Source organism: Sebastes fasciatus, chromosome 6 (assembly GCF_043250625.1).
Source record: "Sebastes fasciatus isolate fSebFas1 chromosome 6, fSebFas1.pri, whole genome shotgun sequence".
Taxonomy (NCBI): Eukaryota; Metazoa; Chordata; class Actinopteri; order Perciformes; family Sebastidae; genus Sebastes; species Sebastes fasciatus.
The window spans coordinates 23,372,747-23,393,403 of record NC_133800.1 but is presented as its reverse complement, the minus strand read 5'-3'; the positions used below and the strand labels follow the sequence as shown (position 1 = coordinate 23,393,403).

The 20,657-nt window shown below is 38.6% G+C and overlaps 1 protein-coding gene across 18 annotated transcripts in view; it reads right to left on the bottom strand.

Moving 5' to 3' along the window:
- The window catches only part of gapvd1 (GTPase activating protein and VPS9 domains 1), a 33,444-nt gene extending 18,372 nt beyond the window's left edge, over positions 1-15,072 (bottom strand). For 7 of the 18 annotated variants that reach the window (XM_074638592.1, XM_074638594.1, XM_074638599.1 and 4 more), the window contains exons 1-10: positions 14,894-15,065; positions 6,806-7,024; positions 5,748-6,015; positions 5,084-5,656; positions 4,917-5,000; positions 4,688-4,822; positions 3,543-3,735; positions 2,890-2,958; positions 625-782; positions 205-334 (exon numbers count right to left, since the gene is read on the bottom strand). In XM_074638592.1, coding sequence (XP_074494693.1) covers positions 205-334; positions 625-782; positions 2,890-2,958; positions 3,543-3,735; positions 4,688-4,822; positions 4,917-5,000; positions 5,084-5,656; positions 5,748-6,015; positions 6,806-6,990 — 1,795 coding nt within the window. In that variant the 5' untranslated portion in view covers positions 6,991-7,024; positions 14,894-15,065. Of the gene's footprint in view, positions 1-204; positions 335-624; positions 783-2,889; positions 2,959-3,542; positions 3,736-4,687; positions 4,823-4,916; positions 5,001-5,083; positions 5,657-5,747; positions 6,016-6,805; positions 7,025-14,893 lie in introns of all 18 variants that reach the window. The other 11 variants (XM_074638604.1, XM_074638606.1, XM_074638609.1 and 8 more) reach the window with 4 other exon arrangements.
- Between the last annotated feature and the right edge of the window lie 5,585 nt (positions 15,073-20,657).

The following is a 20,657-nucleotide window of genomic DNA, read 5'->3' as shown; positions in this document are numbered from 1 at the left end:
TCTCTTGTCGGTACGTGTTTTTGCTTGTTTTTGCCCATATAACCATGACAAAAAAGCAGATGGAGGTCCGATTCATAATCACAATGATGCGCTTCCCCCAAACCAGAAACACTTTTTATTTTCCAAGTTTTCTGATATTACTCTGAGATATAAAAGAAAAGCACAGCAGCAATATGTTTTGTCATGTTTTAGCTTCCGACTGACCCTCTGAGATGCCTTCCAAGTTGTCACTGCAGAGAGAGAAGCGCAGGGTTTTGTCTGGTTTCCCATGCAGCTTAGTATCATCAGCGTGGCCGTCGCCCTGGGCCCCATCAGCCATCTGCAGGTTCAACACCTAGAGAGCAGCAGAGATATAAAAATATCACTCATGTTTAGTTGCTAACTTGTTCTGCTGTGAGTCATTCTTGCTCGAGGCATCATCTCATTCAAAGTTCAGGTCAGGGAATTCGTTATACATGATAAAACAAGTTTCTTATCAATTCCAAAGCATTGCAAGCACACAGAGCACTGCAAAAACGCATGACTTTATGGAGTCTTGCTCAGTGACAGGAAAAAAATATGACGTTGAATTTATCACATCATCATCTCTCCTGCAAATGAGCACATTAATTCAAGTCCCATTACCTCATTCTCTGACATCATCCCAGGGACAGACTGAGGACCGGTTCCTAGTGAAACCACCAGCACCTCCTCTGGCAACAGCTCCTGCAGGGACTCCTGGGAGCTGGCCTCTGCCTCCCCCTCCTGGGCGATGTTGGTACGGCTGCGGCTGCGAGCAGCTGCTGGTTGGAGGGAATTAGCAGGAGAACCACCGTTATGATTCAGCAAACAACCAAACAGCTCTAGCCTAAAGCTTGAAACTAAAGACTCTCATCTGGTATGTCACACCAATGCTCTCCATAAGTTATGAGAGTGAGCTTCAAATGGTTTTATCAGCTTTACAAAGAAAATGTAAAAAAAAAAATACCCTTTGAATGATTTTCAATTATTCCCTTATGTAGCTTATATACACTGGTGTGGCATTAAAGATGGATCATCTCTCATATTCAGATGTTAGATGGTGGTTAGTTATTAATAAAGGCTAAGCTTTTTTTTTTTTTAAATCTGAAAAAGGTATTCCTACTGTACAGAGTTCACTGGTTAGTCTGAAAACAGACACACAATAGCACACAGACAGCTTTGCTCATGATTTCTCTAGAAGAGAAAAAGACGCTAAATCCACCATATTATTTGAACAAAAATTATTTTAGAAACTAGAGCTGCAATGATTAATGGATTCATCAATTAGTTGTCAACTATTAAATCAATCACCTATCTTGATAATTGATAATATTTTTTTAAGAAATTCTCTGATTCCAGTTTCTTAAATGTGAATATTTTCTGGTTTCTTTACTCTTCCATGACAGGAAACTGAATATCTTTGAGTTGTGGACAAAACAAGACATTTAAGGATGTCATACTGGGCTTTGGGAAACACTGATTGACATTTTATAGACCAAACAACTAATCGATTAATCAAGAAAATAATCAACAGATTAATCAACAATGAAAATAACAGTTGCAGCCCTATAAGCAACGCTAGTATAGAAAAGTTCTAAAACACTGTATATAAATATTAACATGTTCACTCTTCATATAAGTTGGTGCTGAATCATGACATTCTGTGTGTGTCGAAATACCAACCGACTTGCTTTCACAATGTTTCCGGGTTTAAAAATGGCATAATGAAACAATTAAGCAGCACATGACTTTCATACCACTCTAAAGACGAGTCTGACATATTTCAGCTCAATGTTTCTGTGTCTGTAACACACAGCACTGACTCTTTAGCTCCATCCACTGGATATATTTCATAAACCAGGTACTAGGGATGTACCGATACCAATAACAGATATCAGGCTGATAAATGACTCAAATAGCTGATCAGGTATCGGTGACAATGGGCTGATTTATCCAAATCAATGTTTATATACTATATATTTAAATTAGAAACGTTTTGATCAATGTGTTGCTGGTGTACAATTTATTATTTTGATAATAAATAACAATTCAGTAAATCTATATCTATGTATTTATTTGTTACATTTTGTTTTACAAAGTTAGGAAAGCAATGTTTAAGGCAAGTCTGATGTTGCCTTGTGAGGCATACAGCTTATTTATTAAACCCTGGTATCAATCGGTACTTAGACAACTGATACCCAAAGCCTAGGTATCGCTATTGGTATCTGGACTGAAAAAGTCGTATCGGTGCATCCTTACTAGGTACTATACAAGTTCGCTGAAGTTCTGGATTCACATGGGATGACTGCTACTCACTACTACTGCTACTCAATATTTAAGAGATTTGAAAATGAAACGCTACACAATTCATTTACAAACACAAAGAGCCAATAAAACCACTCTTGAAATTGTCTCTATAATTCATTTTTCCCTTACTTTCTCTGAGATGAGTGGATGCCACATGAGCTACTAAGAACACAACCACGCCATCACAGAGCCACCATCATCGTAGGACGTAACTGCACTAGTGTCTCTTATTTTGATCACAACTCAGGCACAGATAGATTTCCCCCCCCCCCCCCCACTCTACCTGGTAATGAAAAACCATATTCTGCTGATTGAGGAAGCAAAAAGGGGAAAACAAAAATGAGTGGGAAAACATTTCAGCTCTACTAATGAACCAAAGCGCTGTGCGAGGCAAAGCAAGCATGGTGAGAGCACATGGACAACGGCGGTGCTAGGCAACAGTGGCGAGGCGGCGGGTGGGGGGTTACTGTGCAGTTAGAAGCGTGGACTAGATGAGTATTATCTAACACGCAACTTTGTGAAACAACAGTTAGATGGGTTAAGTTATCTCTCCAGCTCGACCACAACCGACGGGCTACCCACCGAAAGGGGTTACTAATGGAATGTGAGCGGCTGTGGGGTCCCAGGATGTTATAGCGGCTAAGTGTTGTCCTGGTCATTCAATGGCAGCACAGGAGGAAAGGAGAAGGACAAGGTAGGGAGTTGGAGAAAAAATACATAGACATTTTTTTAAGTATTTCCAAGTCAAGATTGTGCGTATAAAACGTCATATTTCAGAGCACAAGTGGTTCGTTTCTAATTAAGGGGGTGTTGCTGCGGCATCATTTGTCTTGAGAATGCTAATGAAGGTAGTCCATGCATCTTTTCCATCCATTCCAATTAAAATTAGTTCATTTATATTTGGTAATTTAATTGGTTGTCATTTCTGTAATTGAGCCTCAATCCAGGCCATGCTAATTATCTTCATAACAAGCTGAGAAGAAGCTCATTAGCTCCCTATAAAAACACGGGCCTTTCACTAGTCATCGCCACTCAACTCCACTTGTTTATTTTGCTTCTCATTAGGCAAAAAATATTACACTTGTATCTCCTAGTTCTTGTTTCGAATCGTGATATTCCTATGAAGCAAAACATCCTTTAGATCCTCACGTCAGGGAATTACAAGAGGTTGCATCACTTTGAGCACGTCGATACATCTATTGTAAAAAGTGGCGGGGAGACAGAGGCGAAGGTACCTATGGGGAGCCTGTTCTTCTTGTTGGCAGGAGTGGTGGCCGGGGAGAGCTGCGGGGTGTTGGAGGGAGTGAGCTCCAGACTGTTGCTCTTCACAGTTCGAGACTGGGGCACGTTGGCGACCAGGGTTTCCAAAGCCATGTGCTCCTCCTCCCGAAGGTGGTCCCCTGCCACCACGTTACGCACAAAGTCCACCTATGCAGGAAGTGAAAAAACACCATCACAGTAAATCAATTATTAGTCAACAGGAAGGGCGTGAAAAGACAAGTCTGCACTTGCCAAAGTCTGTGTGAACCTAAACGGTTGCTGGTACTAAATCTGGATAACACACGGCTTAATTAGGGTTCAGTGATAAACGGTATTTTGCAATGAATGAAGAATCAAAGAATCAACATAAAAGCCACACACAAGTTTTATACACAAATAAACCAGAAGGCACTTGAGCTGCCTTAAGTCCTGACATAAACGTCATAATGTATTGATAGATATGCTGTACACTGCATATTGTATAACTGACACGTTACTTAAAAGAACAGTGTTTGTCACTCATCTATTAAAGCTGCAGTCGGTAACTTTGAGCAAATATGAGAAAAAAAAAGTTATTTTTATGAAACTGTCACTATATCCTGACAGTAGTGCAGGACACAGGTAATCTGAGAAAAATCATGTTCCTCTGTGTCCGAAGGAAAACAACCAATCAGAGCCGAGCAGTCTCTACAGCAGCTGTCAATCACAGCTCGTGAACTCCGATCAAACGGTCTTTGAGAAAGTCACAAACTTTCTAATTTTACAGCTAAACACAGTAAAATATATTTATGAAAGTATTTGATGTGAGAAATAGTCATTACAGTAACAGAATACTGATTCATAATTGATCAGCACTGCCTAGTTTGACCGTTTGATCTGAGTTACAGAGTTTCGCGAGTAGTGATTGACAGCTGCTGTAGAGACTCCTCAGCTCTGATGCCATTATGAGCACTAGGAGGACACAGAGGAACAGGATTTTCTTCACAGATTACCTATCTCATGCACCACTGTCAGGATATAGTGACCGTTTTATAAAAATCTCTTTTTATCATAATTTTTTTTGGCAGCTTCTATCCTCCATAAATAGTACATTTGGATATCAATTGTAAAACGAGCCTACCAGCACGAGCAGCTGATTATGTGTAAGATAGACCGCAGTCCTACTGAGGCCTTCCAGAAGGTTCATTGAGGACATGGGTGGGGTCTCGACTGCTCTTCCTCCAATCACCACATCCAGAAAGGCGGCTACGCAACTCTGCAGACAAGAGATGAAGAACGGTACATTAATACAAGGAAGAATATGTTGTGCTTTGGCTGGAATGGACTAAACATCACAACGGTTCACACACCTTATCAAACTTGGACAAACTGTTTTTCCGCCTTGGGTCTGCATCGTCATCGGTCATGGCGAGCTGCTGCAAAAGCTGCCCCACCTGTGTAACAAAAAATATCAATCAACACTGTACTATAGAAAGATTCCCACATGTGTGATGTGTAAACATGCTGTGCCGCTAACCTGCATTAGATTGAAGCGGGCGACTTCATTGATGGGGGCGTCTGAGATGATGCCGTACTGCTCTGGGTTGACTATAGCCGGGCAGATGAAGCAGGTCAGCAGCAGGTCTGTGCACATGATGCGCACCTCGCCCACCTCAAGACGCTCCACGCACGACAAAGTCTTGTACATCTGCGACACGATCCAGCGCAGGCTGTGGGGGAAGCAGTAGGTGTTCTGCTTCAGGTAGCCGATGAACTTGTTGACCAGAGCTACCAGCTTGGCTTCGTTGGCCTCCACGGCCGCCTGCACCCTCTGTTTGTAGTCCTCGGAGCCTTTCTCTCCGAAGCGCTCCTGTTGGGCCGGAGTGAGGCGCTCCGTCACCTTGGCCGGGTCCGTCTCCAGGTGGTCTTCGTCTTCCACCAGCAACTGCATAATGGGTTCGTGGAGGGTGGCGGTGAGGAAGAGCTTGGCCGAGTACAGGCCCTCGGAGAAGAGCTTGAAAAGGATGCTGAAGGCACAGGTTCCTCGGCGCAGGAGGCGGCGAGGGTTGTCGCTCTCCTTCAGCTCGAACTCCACCAGGTATCGCAACACCTGGTAGTTGCACCAGATAAAAACATCTTACTGAGAGGCTATTCAATTCTTTTGCAAATGTGTAACACTAGAGACAGGTAGCGCTACTGACCTGTAGCAGGTAGCTCTCATCCTCCTGCATGATACAGTTGCCGTAAAGCGAGGTGAAGACTGTATGGGTGACCGCCTGGTTGTGCTCCTGGTTCAGCCTCTCCCCTGCCACAAGACAGGAAGCCACCAGTCTGGGGTTCTCCCTTAACCTGGCCAAGAACTCGCCGTAGATGTTCTCCTGGAAGCCCAGAGTCTTGTAGCCGTCGACAAACTGGGTGTCCTCCAGCATTTTGGCATGTTGGCAGCATTCAGCCGGAGAGGCCTCCGCACTGTAGAACACAGTTGTTTCATTACTAATAGCTCTTGTACCAACAACTACTATCGTTATATACTGTATTTCCCTCTCACTGTGACAGCCAGGTCTCACCACACCTCTAAGTGGTAGATGACACATCATCCAAACTAGTTCTGACTGACACATATCCACCTTTAGACAAGCAAGAACAAGCATCAGATCACATGGTCAAAGATCAAGGGGATGCTCTGGCTCAGCAGGCTCCAACTGACAACTGATCTAAACTGCAGTGACAGGGCCAAGTGTACACAAGGACACCATACAGTGTCTAACTTGTTCTTGGGTTGTTATCTTAGCATTTGTGCCAGCACAATAGATTTTACATTTAGAAATGCTCATCACATACTCAAATCACATGCTCAACACATGTTTTAGCATTTGAACTTAGTAAGTACTGAGAAACTCAAATGAAGGAGATTTTTTTGCATTTACCAGTATTTTAAAAGGTAGGGTGGTCAAGATTTTAGAAACATTTTTGTTATATTTGTTGAAATTCTCATTACATACAATAGCAAAAAATGCATCCGAAAATATGAGTGCAGAGAATTTTACGATTTTTATTTACAGTGTAGATTTTACAGTGTTTTGGCTGTAAGGTAGTATTTTTCTGTTTAGATGTGAGCAACCTGACTCCAAAATTGATGCTAAGCTAGGCTAACCAGGCCCAGGCTACATCTCCGTACAGACATGACATTAAAATCCATCTGCAAATAAGCATATTTCCCTTTTTAAAGGCCAGAGTGGATCATGACGGAAGGTCTGACCTGGTGAGAATGAGACGATCAAGGTTGATCCTCTGCTGCTTGGCGATCCACGCGGCCCGGTACAGCCTCTCGGCCGTCTTCAGCACATCGCTGTTGAGCCTCTGGATCAGCTGCTTCTCCGACGCCACGTACAGCCGCTCCTGCTTCAGGTGGTGGGCCAGAGTGTGGATGTCTGGCTTCACCATCTTCACCAGCTCACACAGGCAGAGAGGTAAATGGCTGGAGCACACAAGGGACAAGGGAAACGATTAGTCAATTAATTGATTAGTCAATCCTCAAAATTTTAATCTCAACAATTTTGATTGATTGATCAATTATTGTTTAAGTCATTTATTAAGAAAAACACCCAAAAAAACCACAACAATCTGGCTCCAGCTTCTCCAGTGAGGGGATTCATTGCTTTTCTCTGTTTTATGTCATTGTAGATTGAGTATCTTTGGGTTTTGGATTGTTGGTCTGACAAAACAAGACATTTGAAGAAGACTTGAGAAATTGTGATGAATATTTTTTTTCCACTATTCTAACTCGGGCAGGATATCACAGCATCCACTGCTACAAACTTCCATCCTTTTTTATTTGTCTCCTGCAAGTTCCTAACTTTATGGAAGTGAATTGTTAAATTGCTGAAGTACCCCTTTAAAGGTGTTATTGATAAAAAAAAAATACTATTTATTATATATTATAATAATATATTTATATTATATATATATTATATATAATATATAATTTACTTAAAAGAAATTTTAAAAAAAACGATACATCCACAGAGCTTTTAGAAAGATGCCAAATAAAAGTATGGCTTTTCCTGAAAAAAATTATGATTGTGAATTAATCATTTAAAAAATGTTGGCGGGTTCAAAATGAATGTTTTGGTTTTCTCTGTGAATGATATCTGACGTTTGGTTCCCACTTCTAACAAGGCTGGTGAGCAAATAGTAAAACGATAGTAAAAATGATAGTAAAACAAGCAAACAAACACTCCAATGAACCAAAGAAAGTTCGCATTCTGAACTTTTGGTGGACATTTACTATATAGTAGTTTAACTTACCTTACCATATCCTTAATTTTGTTTTTTGCAAATAGTATCAGGATTCATTATTGGAGCTATGCTGCATCTTAAAGTAACTGTATTTAGAGGAGAAGCAGGAAATTGTTCCCTTTTCTGTAGAGGCCTGGCTCAACGCCACCTCACACATGATGCTCGCGTCATGCAAGGGAAGTGATCATTTGCATTCCATGTGCTTCACACACTGGCCCAGCGACAACAACAACAAAAGCACGCTTTTCACAAGCTCCAGGAGACGCTACACAGCCGAATATGCAAATCCCTCTCCCCTTTTCCAGATACACTCGGCCAAGACATACAAACCAAGCTGAGTGCATGAAATTTGAATGATTTCTTGGTGAATCCGTTTGCACAAAAGCCCCTTTGTGGCTGGATGCAAACATAGCAAAGACAGATTTAACTGTGGAGTTATGGCTCTGGGAGGAGAATGGAACCAGACTGGAGAGAACTGCCTCAGAGTGGGAATCACTGCGAGGCACTGGCATTGTTCACAAGCTAACAGACAACCACAACGTTAGAGTGGATGTGTCTGACAAATCAGATTGGTTATGCAGATTTAAACCCATAATGATCACATTGAACACACTGATAGCCTCCACATTGAACTCCCTTGGCAAAACCAAGAATAAACAGTGATTACTGATCTCCAATTACTGTAATAGATTGTTTTTCTACATTAAAAAAAGTCAAGTTTAAAGACCAATTTTAGTTAAATACCACTCTAATACAAAGAAATATTCAGTTTGTTAATTTGTGGTTTGGGGAGGAAAAACACAGCTGCTCCTGGTCACGTGAGAAACATGATGGCCGGCTGCGTGCAGCAATCAATCAACAAAAAAATAACCTCACAAGAAATGAATCATTCAGTCAGTTATCAGGAACAAAACATCAAATAACAGTTTTTCATCAAACATCATTTCACTCCATTATAAATTAGTTCGGTTTGCTTTTGCTTATACAACTTTTAACACCATACTTAATAAACACGCTCCCTATGAAAAATTGAGTAAAAAACTGTTCTGATCCTTGTTCTCCCCAAACATTTCCAAAGCTCTTACTGTCAGAGATGCAACATGGAAGGCAGCCAAAACTACCAATCATCTGACTGACTAGCTAGCAGAATTTCAGGCAGAAAAGCCAAATCTGACTTCTACTTGTCCTTGCTTGCATATACCTCTGCCAATGCATCCCAGTTTTGGAAAATTATCCAATCCTTGAAAAAACAAATTCCCTGCCTCTCTCCCCCCTAAAATCTATTTTGATGAAATTAAATCCTAGTGAACACATTAAATATGTGTGAAGCTTTTAATCATCATTTCATCTGGAAATATGTTCAACAAACATTTCACTACTGCTGTACTAGCTTAAATGCTGGCTCTCCATCTGCTGGTTTCTCACCAAATATTTTCCACTCTGGTAATATTTTTTCTTTTTCTATATATATATAAATATATATATATATATATATAAACAGTATATTGTAAAAGCTAAATAGTAGGACTTAAAGAGGAACTACATCCATTTTCAAAATTCATACATGTTTAAGACAATCCAAAAAATATTCATAAACATGAACAACTTTCTCCCAAATCCAAAAACTAGAGTGCTAAAACTCAAACCTGTGATGTCATAGGGTATAAAGTGTGGAGCTGCTCCATAGACGATGAATTGGGAGGCTGATTGTGTGGGCCCACAGATTGTTTGTTTTCTTTTTATACCCAAATGAGCTTAATTTTATTGTAGTGTTGTCAGTTGTGACAGAGTAGATCACTGAGAGCACCCATGGGAATGATTTGAATATACGGGAACATTTTCTGTTTCATAACTGACAACACTACAATAAAATAAAGCTCATTTGGGTATAAAAAGAAAACAAATAATCTGTGGGCCCACACAATCAGCCTCCCATTTATTGTCTATGGAGCAGCTCCAGTCTTTATACCCTATGACATCACAAGTTTGAGTTTTAGCGCTCTAGTTTTTGGATTTGGGATTTTTTAAGTTGTTCATGTTTACGAATATTTTTTGGACTATCTCAGACCATAGGAATAACATATGTGAATTTTGAAAATGGGTGTAGTTCCCCTTTAAAGTAAAATTTTACCAAAATAACTATTAGTTGTGGCCCAATCTGGAAATGTGTAGACCTGCTTTAAAAGGTCATAAGGGTATGAAGTGAGTGGTGGTGAGATGAGTTGGGTTTTAACTTGGACTGCAACTACTACTGATTATTTTCATCATTGAACAGATTATTTTCTCTATTAATCGACTAATTGTTTAGTCTATAAAATGTCAGAAATTAGCGAAAAAAATGCCCATCACAATTTCCCAGAGCCCAAGGTCTTCACACTTCTTTTTGGTGCGACCAACAGTCCAAAACTCAAAAAGATTACTGCCATCATGAAGGCTAAGAAACCAGCAAATATTCACATTTTGAAAGGCTGGAAATTTGGCTTTATGGCTTTAAAAATGGGGAATAATCAACAATTATCAAAGTAGTTGCCTGTACTGTATTACTTGAAAACTTACAGAAGGCAGCTACGCTATAACCAACCACTTGGTTGAGGCTTTAAGTTACTGTAAAGTGATCTACATTCAGGACCTTTCTAGATGAATAGATCTGGATGTATAAAAGGCAAATAAGACATTTATTTTCGTGGGTTTATTTTGTTTCCATTTTACATCTGAATGAACTGACAGGTAACTGGCTTATGAGTACTCAGCGGCGCTATTTTCACGTATACACTCATGTTCTTGAACAAGCACATTCCTCACATACTTGCAAGGAAGTGAAAAAACAACTAGGCTATTAAGCAGCTAGCAGGGAGGTTAACTGCCATTTGTCATGGCCTCCTGTGCCCGTCAGCTCCAACACAATCCACAGCATAAAGCCACCTGGTGAGTCAGTCGTGGAGAGCACTGAGGAACTCTAAAGCAGAAGAGAAACCAAACAACAGACGGCGTGAGGAAAGGCATAATCTGCAACCTTCTGAGTTGTGTGAGAGCGATCGTAGTTGTGGCAGGACAGCCACTGAATACTGTTAACATGAGTGACAAGAGGACCAATCGTTCAACCATACTAACATCCGTGTAAGCACTATCATTATAACAACAAGAGGCAGGGCAAAGACCAAACAGAGGATTTAAAATGCCAAGGCAGGTCCAACCACTTAAGTTATCCAATGACAAAGTTGAAAAGCTCAAAACTATTTTTAAAATGCGAAGCATAAAACAACACTACTTTATGAAGTAAATATCACAGCAGCACCAGAATGAAGGTGTTTGGCACACAGCCCACTTCTCCCACACACACACACACACACATATACAGACCGACCAGTGGAACAAATGGAGCTTTTTATAGATATTCAAAGGATTTCACTTTCTACAAAAGGTATTCATGTTTCAGCCAACATCCTCTTCACACTTCCCTTTCAGATAATTTCTTACACTGCTCAGCAAGCAGATACTGTATACCACCAAGTATCTGTGAGGTTTAACAGTGACCTTTCCCACCATTCGGGCGTGGTGAACCTCAATACTTTGAGTGATGACTGAAATGTTTCCATACCATCAAAAACTGTCAAGAAATGAAAACTGGCATTGAGTATTTGGTCTGATTCCTAGAGGTGGTTAGTTCGGTTCTCTCACTGCCCCCAGCCAGATTTATCCTGCCAGTCTGGGGATCGATCTTCTCTAATCTTACGACCACCACTGACCCAAAGGACTGTTTGACAATGTCTACCTGGCTCTTACACAACAAGCTGTAGTGGTGGCAAAAAGAGAAATGCACACATAAGACGTGTCCTAATTCAGAGGCAGAGCCTTCCTAAATCCATGTTTCCACATCAAATAGAATTGGATAAGACCCGTTTCATGTGACTCCTCCATATTCGCTAGAGAAAACAGTGTTTAAGCTGTAATTCCTGAATACACTCCACTGCATCAGCTTGGTTATGTAGTTAATCACAGGGCGTTATGGATAAACAGTGTTAACATGGATCACTGTTTACCAGTCATCCGTCATGCGCTGATAAAGTTTAATGTTACGACTTGTACTGTAGACTGGAACTTAACTCAGTTTACCACAGTCAGGGGCTGTCACTTCATCTGCTGTCTTGAGGGCAACTTCCTACTATTAAGGAGCTTTGGATTTCACCAGTAGATGAGGAGCGCCATTAGTTTTGGTCTCAGTCAGGATAGACCAAGTTCAGCCTAGCTTTCAGGCCCTCCGGCGGACCCATGAAGGTGGCTTGAACCATGTCCTGTTGCTCAAGACATTCAATCTATAGATTATAGAGTGAAATGGCTTCAAAGAAATATGAAAACACTGGATTTGCAGTGTGCAATATGAAAAGACAGACATAATAACACAATAACGCCATTTAACGCCACTAATTTCTTTAACACATTGACGCAACTTGTGATTTTTGGGTTGTAGCGGGCTCAGTTTTAAAGCTAGAGTGAAGATACTAGGATCATATCCAACCCTGTCACCACCATGTCATCATAGCTTGTCGCAAAGGAGGTTAAATAATGTTCCGAACTTCTGGTAAATTTTGGTGAGGAAAAACTGGCATGATCATTTTCAAAGGGGTCCCTTGACCTCTGACCTCAAGATATGTGAATGAAAATGGGTTCTATGGGTACCCACGAGTCTCCCCTTCACACACATGCCCACTTTATGATAATCACATGCAGTGTGGGGCAAGTCATAGTCAAGTCAGCACCCTGACAGCTGTTGTTGCCTTTTGGGCTTGAGTTTGCCATGTTAGGATTTCAGCATATTTTGACAGCCCTACTTTTACCCAAATCCAAATCTTTAAGACGCACATCAGCCATCAGCTGTCATGACAAATTGAAGCAAACAGCACAAACGCATACACAAATACACACACACTACCTGCTCTGCAGTTCAATGTCATTGTCCAAAATTGTATATAGTTTAGTAATACATCAGGACAGGAACTAATGAAGCAGTGACTGTAACACACATAAAGGAGACACATGGTGGTATTGCACTGTATGAAGAATGTTAATATTACCATCTGCATCAGCTGAAATGACCTGTTGTCGGTTATGTGCAAAACTTTCAGTATTGTGCATCCTGCCAAATACAGATAAACATACTTTTAATTAATGAATGAGCGTAAGAATTATTAGAAAAGTCCAGTTCCAAAGCAACAAGCATGTGATCCCTTGGTCACACTTGTACTTAAAAGTCATTCCTCTCTCAAACCATACAGTCAACTGACCCCATTTCTAGGCAATCACTACAGAAGAAAGTCATGTTGACAGAGCCAATCGGAGCTGATTGAGACTTCATCACACAACAAAGTGAGTGACTGAAACTGACTTCTGAGGCTATTAAAGGCTTGATTTGCTGTGTAAGGTGGCATTTGGCACGGGGTAATAATATTGGTCCTTTTGTAGTGAGCGGATAAAGAACTAGGATAATTCAGGGTCAGTAGTTATTGTCAAAGAGGGAGGTCATGACTGTATATTTGGTTGTAAAATTATTATTTTCCATCATTTTCACTGAGCCCTCCGGTCTTTTATTAACATATTTTGTCTGGCTAACAGTAAAAACACAATTATTCAATTTGAGGATATAAAACAGAGAAAAGCAGCAAAACATTACAAGTGGTAACCAGTAGATGTTTAGCATTTTAACTTAATAAAAATACTTATTTTCGTCTAATCACAACAGTAATATTGGACTACATGGGTAGATTACTACCTCTATGCTACAAAGAGTGAAGGGTAATATCCAGTGTTTAAACATTAATTATGTTAAATGGCAGTACTCGTGTTATATCCCACGGCCTTTACAAGCCTCAATCGGTACAAATACTGTTTGTTATTAGGCTACAACTTTAGCTAGACATTCCTCTTCACAGGCTCAATGGCTGGGTGTGGAAATATTTGACACAAAACAAGCTATGCAATTTCTGACAAATCCTTCAACAGTTTTTGTTTTTATTATTATAAGTATTTATTATTATTATAATTAAATTGTTATTATTATTATTATTATTATTATTATTATTATTATTATTAATAATAATAATATATATATAATAATATAATATATATATTATTATTATTATTATTATTATTAATAATAATAATAATAATAATAATAATCTACACACTATAACCCAACCTTTTGTGACTTTCTGATTCATACATTGTCTTACCTTACTGGATAATATCTAAAACTAAGTTTTCATTTCTGTTGATATCCTCAATTTAAATGTTTCTGCTAATTGTTGCCCATGGTTTTAAAGTAGATTAGTGTACACACTAGAAGAAATAAATAACTGCATTTTTTGTCATCATCATCATGGTTATATAGCAGTGTTCTTTTCTTCATACTCTCTCCAAAATGTCCCTTTGCCCTGTGTCACAGAAGTAATTTTGTGGCACTGAATTAATGTTTTATTTCATTTTCATATTTGTGAAAAATGTGTTTTTAAAAAAATGTTAAAAAATAAATAAATAAAATAAAAATAAATATATATTTTTTTAAATGGTGTACTAATATTGCAATACCACACTGCAAGTGTCCTTGATTTGATGGTGTAACTTCCTACGTTAGCCAACAAATGGAGATGTGTTAAGTTAATGTCTGTTAAAAGGTTTGCTAGGTTTACCTTGGCTTAGATTACCATCAGACTAGCTTAGAAACACATCAAATAAACCACGTTAACTAACGTTAGATGAGCTAAATGCTATGAAGGAAACACTAACCCAAGACACACACAGATGTTAGCAACATTCAGTCAAGACTTATCTTGTGTGTTTGCAGTGATTTGAGAAGGAGCACAGACAGCAGCCTGGAGATCTGCCTAGCACCTAGCAGTTAGCATGCTGCTAACGTTAACCAAGTTAAACTCGTCAAGCTAGCTAGCTAGTGAGCTAGTTAGCTGCGTTAGCTTAGCTTAGCTTTGGGCTGCAAGCTCCCGTGTGACCAAATCCTGATCGCCAAAACAATGCTGACATAAATACAACAACTTACCAAACGTTATTAGAGCGTCCTGGTTCTTCAGTGTTTCTCTAAACACAGCGGATGGTGATATTTATCGGATCAGAGGAAGTGTTTGCTGGAGGTTAGCTGTTAGCCGTCTCACACTCAGACTGGCTACTGCAGGAGAGCAGTGCTGTCATCTGCTGTCATCACGAGGAGACCTGCGCAACACGCATGCGCAGAGGCTTGTTAAAGGAAGCTCTCCCACTAACACAGAAAACATAACAGGCCCTACACATCATTTTATCTCTGTAACATCATAATTTGGTGCAATTTTTTGACAAATCCTTCAACCGTTTTTATTATTATTATTATTATGTTTATTATTAATAATAATAACATAATAATAATAATAATAATATTAATGATAATAATAATAATAATAATAATAATAATAATATTAATAATAATAATAAAAATAAAAATAATAATAATAAAAACTACACACTATAACCCAACCTTTTGTAACTTTCTGATTCACACGATACCATACCATACCATACCATACCATACCATACCATACCATACCATACGATACAACTTTATTGTTAGTTTGCACTGAAATTCATTTTGCATCCATAGGCAGCTCAGAGAAAAAGTACACATACAATAGACATACTGTTACCATTGAGACACAGTGAAGTAAGATCCATCAGACAAAAAACAAAATACATCAATTATTCATACATAACCCATTATAAAATGACCATCTGTCCTCTGGATTAACATGTCTTTAGCAGCACATTAGTTATTATTTAGCAACAAGATGGACTGGTGGACAAAAGCGTTCTTTAGCCAGATGCGGTTAAATGTAGGGACTCTAAATCGCCTCTTGGAGGGCAGAAGTTGATATTCCCCTTTTAAAACATGCGAGGGATCAGAAGAGATGCTGTTGGCAAGTATGAGCATACTCTTGTTGTGAGCTGCTTGAAAGGAGGCTGTCACAGGTTGGCCAATGATCTTCACACTGTCCTACCTTACTGGCTAATATCTAAAACTAAGTTTTCATTTCTGTTGTTATCATCAATTCAAGTTTTTCTGCTAACTGTTCCCCAGGGCTTTAGAGTAGATTAGTGTACACACTAGATGAAATTAAAATTGTATTTTTTTGTCATCATCATGGTTATATAGCAGTGTTCTTTTCTTCATATTCTCTCCAAAATGTCACTTTGCCCCGTGTCACAGAAGTAATTTTGTGGCACTGAATTAATGTTTTATTTCATTTACATATTTGTGAAAAATGTGTTTTAAAAAAAAATAATAATAATAATAAATAAATGAATATTGTAAAAATAAAATTATATGTATATAATTTTATTAATATAATATAATAAAAATAAAATGATATATATGTAATTTTATTTTATTATATAATTTTTTTGTATTTATTTATTTATTTTAAATAATATATATATATATATTTCTTTTCTTTTTTTTAAAATGGTGTACTAATATTGCAGTACCACTTGTATCTCTGCTGGCAAAATAAAACAGTATAAGACACATAATATTGAAAACTGAGCCATACAGTATGATTCTGCCAACCACTCAGAGCTGTCAAACAATGAAATAAATGCTTCTGAGATGAAGCAGAGCATGGGCCACATTCCATAATGAAACACTGGAAAGAACAGCAGCTTTTGCTCTCTCTGGATTTTAGCCTACGTCTGCCTCAAATCTAATTTGTTATAATGCCTTATGATTTGTGAACTCTTCCTGTTTTGCTTGTTTGTGTCCACATCATAATTTTACTCTTTTACTGTATTTTAGTTTCTTATTTCTGTGTGCGGTGCAGTGCCATCGTGATGTGCTTTCAAATGTTCTGTATAAAGATGGCATACTCTGCTGGATTTAGCTGTTGCAGAGAGCCAAGATGAGATCATTACAGTAAAAGATTCAAGCAGGTTAAAGAAAAGGTTCACATCTTTTCAAGTCTGTCTTAAATCAATCGTCAGGTGCCCATATGAACATTGAAATTGGCTTGGCTAGCTGTAATTATTTATCCTGTTCATACTGGCCATAAAGATATCTCTTCCTAATGCTCACCCAATGTAAGTTATGGGGGACAAGATCCACAATAATTATTGTTCCATGCAAAAACAGATTCTAAAGATTATCTCACTATGAGTTAGACCAGGGGTCAGCAACCTTTACTCTCAAAAGAGCCATTTTAGGCAAAGAAAAAAAAGAAAATGTCTGGAGCCGCAAAACATTTGAGCATTGTGGTGAAGGTAACACAGTTTATAGTCTAAGTATATAGTATATAAGTCTAATGCAGTGAGGGCCAAAGTGCAAATGTACTACGGAGTATTAAGGTCACATTGAGGGGAAAAAACATCTGAGATTTCCAGAATAAAGTCAGAACTTAACGTGAAAAAAAAGAAAATAACACGTAAAATTACTACTTTATAAAATTATGACTTTATTCTCATAATACTACAACTTTTTTCTCGTAAACCTTTGACTTTATTATCGTAATATTACGACTTTTTTTTCTTGTAAACCTATGACTTTATTTTCCAAATATTACGACTTTATTCTCGAAATCTCCGATTTTTTTTTTTTTCTTCAATGTGGCCCTAATACTCCATCATACCGTTGTACCATAGACCTACAACAATAATTAATAAAAATGAAAATGTAAACAAAAAACGGTTCTTCAAATGATGACAAATGATGACAAATAAAGTGGGTATCTTCCAAAGTTACTTTTTAGTTTTTAGTTCAAAATTCCCTCTATCCCTCCACCACAGCTCAGCAAAGAAACACTGTCTGGCAGGTGCAACACCCGCACTTTCACAGATGATTTATCCCCCCTCACACTTCTTTCCTGAGATGAAACAAAACTAAAATCTGTAAAAAAAACAAAAAAACAGTGATACAGAAGATTCTCTACACATGAAAGGCTATTGGTCAAGTTAGATTGATTGACAGGTCATCCAGCCAATCACAGCCGTTTGTCCCACCCACCACGAGACGCAGAGTGGACATTTGAAATTCGCGCCAGAAAAACGGTCAGAAACTGGACTTCAAGTTGATGCTAGCTGTCTGTAGCTGTGATGACAAATACATAAACCAGAGGTATGAAACGGCTGTTAAGTTAGTAATGTAGACATTTAATCAGTAACTTTGTCTTGTTATGTAATTCTCAGCTAACATTAGTCAGTCAACATAAAGTGAAATATGCTGTTGTTGTTGTGCTAGATAGCTTAACGTTAACATTAGCGGACCAGTGGTGACAAAAGGATTCAGATACAGTACTAATATAATGTCACAATACTCATCTCCACTACTAGACAAAGTACTGCATTCAAATCTTACTTGAGTAAAAGTAGGTAGGCTAAGTATTATCAGTAAAATGTGCTTAAAAAGTACTCATTCAGCAGTGAGTACCTGGGTGTTCACCTGAACAATGAACTGGACTGGACGGTCAATTCAACGGCACTTTACAGGAAAGGCCAGAGCAGACTCTACCTGCTCAGGAGACTGAGGTCTTTTGGAGTGCAGGGGGCTCTCCTGAAGACCTTTTATGACACTGTGGTGGCATCAGACATTTTTTATTGAGTGGTCTGCTGGGAAGAGGAAGAGACTAGACAGAGTGAACAGGAAGGCCAGCTCTGTCCTGGGATGCCCCCTCGACCCAGTGGAGGTGGTGGGAGAGAGGAGGATGATGGCTAAGCTGTCATCCATGATGGAGAATGACTCCCACCCCATGCAGGACACCATCTCAGCACTAGAGAGCTCCTTCAGCAACAGGATGCTCCACCCAAAGTGTGTGAAGGAGCGCTATCGCAGGTCCTTCCTTCCTGCAGCTGTCAGACTCCACAACCAGCACTGCTCCCAGTAGACCACTTACACTTACACACCAAATACTGACAATAACTGCACTGTACTGTATAATGACTGTGCAATATCATTATCATTATTACTACTCAGGTGTAATTCATACTGTGCAATATTTTCAGGTGGAAGTTCATTTCATTCTCACTGTGCATTCATTTTCCACTTGTGCATTTGGTTAATAGTCTGTTTATTGTCAATGCTGTATATACTGCTCCTATTTCTATACTTCCTTCTATTTAAATGTTTTTTTACTGTGTTAGCTGATGCATCTTGTTGTTTGCACTATCCCCTTTGCTGCTGTACACTGCAAATTTCCCCACTCCGGGACTGATAAAGGCATATCTTATCTTATCTTATCTTATCTTATCTTAAAATGTTTCCTGTTAGTGTTTTCCTATTATATCTGATGTTTCTGGATTAATATTACTGCTGCATTAATGTGTGTGTTGCATTTTACTGCTGTAGATGTCTAAGGTCGGGCTAATGTTAACTACTTTATATACTGTTGGGTAGTTTAACCTACAGCAATGCATCATATTCTATGAGAGTTAAATTTGTCATCAGAAACCATCAAGTCAACTTTTCATCAGAAAAACAGCCTGTTTTCATCTTTGTTACAGTGCATTTTCCAGTCGATCTAAGACGGTTTTAAATAGTTTATTTAATTAAAGGAAGAGACATTTCTCAACAAGGTTTTCACTGGACATGAAAGGGATGAAAAACTGTGATCTGTAAAGTAACTAAAGCTGTCAGGAGTAGAAAGTACAATATTTACCACTTCAATGTAGTGTAGTAGAAGTATAAAGTTGCATAAAAATACTTAAACAAAGTACAAATACCTCAAATTTGTACTTAAGTACAGTATAACGTTAGATACAGTCCACCACTGTAGCTGATATTATATAGCTAAATTAGCAGACCAATGTTGGCTACTTGATAGTATGTGCTAGTGTAAGCGATAGTTTGCTAGTGACATCCAATGAGTTTTACATTGTTAATGTTTTCATTGTTCTTTTTGTTACGAAGATACGAGGAAAATGCACAAGAGGAAAAGGCAGAAGCTGATGGACCCCTTTTTCAAGACAAGTAGTCATGTAAGTGGAGTTATAGTAACATGGGCTTGCTCTTTGCTTTGGAAAGAAACAGAAAGGAAGCTTGCAGTCTATGATACCAATCATTCCATTTTATATTAGTACATTCATTTTGTTCTTGCATTAATGCTATGTACTGTATGTGTTCATTTATGTATTTTAAAGCTGTTTGTGTGAGCTTAAAAACTTGTTTAAAAAACTGCTGTGTTCTGCTTGTCTTGGATAGGCAATCACATCAGCATCAACCTCAATGAGTGGGGACGACGTTAATGTTGCAGTCAAATTCAATTTGTTTTAAGTTTTGTCCTTATCTTATAGTTAATGATGAGGACATTTTAGCGTGTTATTCAACACCTTATTTGCATAAGGTTGGGTGGGGGATGTTGCAGTGCTCACATCTCACCCTGGAACACTCACGCTTTTAAAGTGGCTGCTCCACCCCTGCTGTCTGGAGATACACTGAGAGGGAATTTTAAACTAAACAGACTGTAATTTTGGAATAAATCAACTTAAATTAATAAACTCAGTCTGTTGAAACCTCATATTAGCTTCAGATTAACATTGATGTATATGTTCATGTGGGAACCTTGTTTTGAAACAGACTTGAACATTGTGAACCTATCCATTAATGCTTCACTATATGCATACATATTATTAATGCATTTGAATGCAACTGACTGACAAGAATTTATAGTTTACAGGTAAGTCACATTAATTATACATTTGCAGGTAATGAGAATATACAAACGCCAGTCAACAGGCTTGTCCATAATTGAATGGATTTGACTCTTGACCCCTGACACTTTGACTGAGGTGTGCTT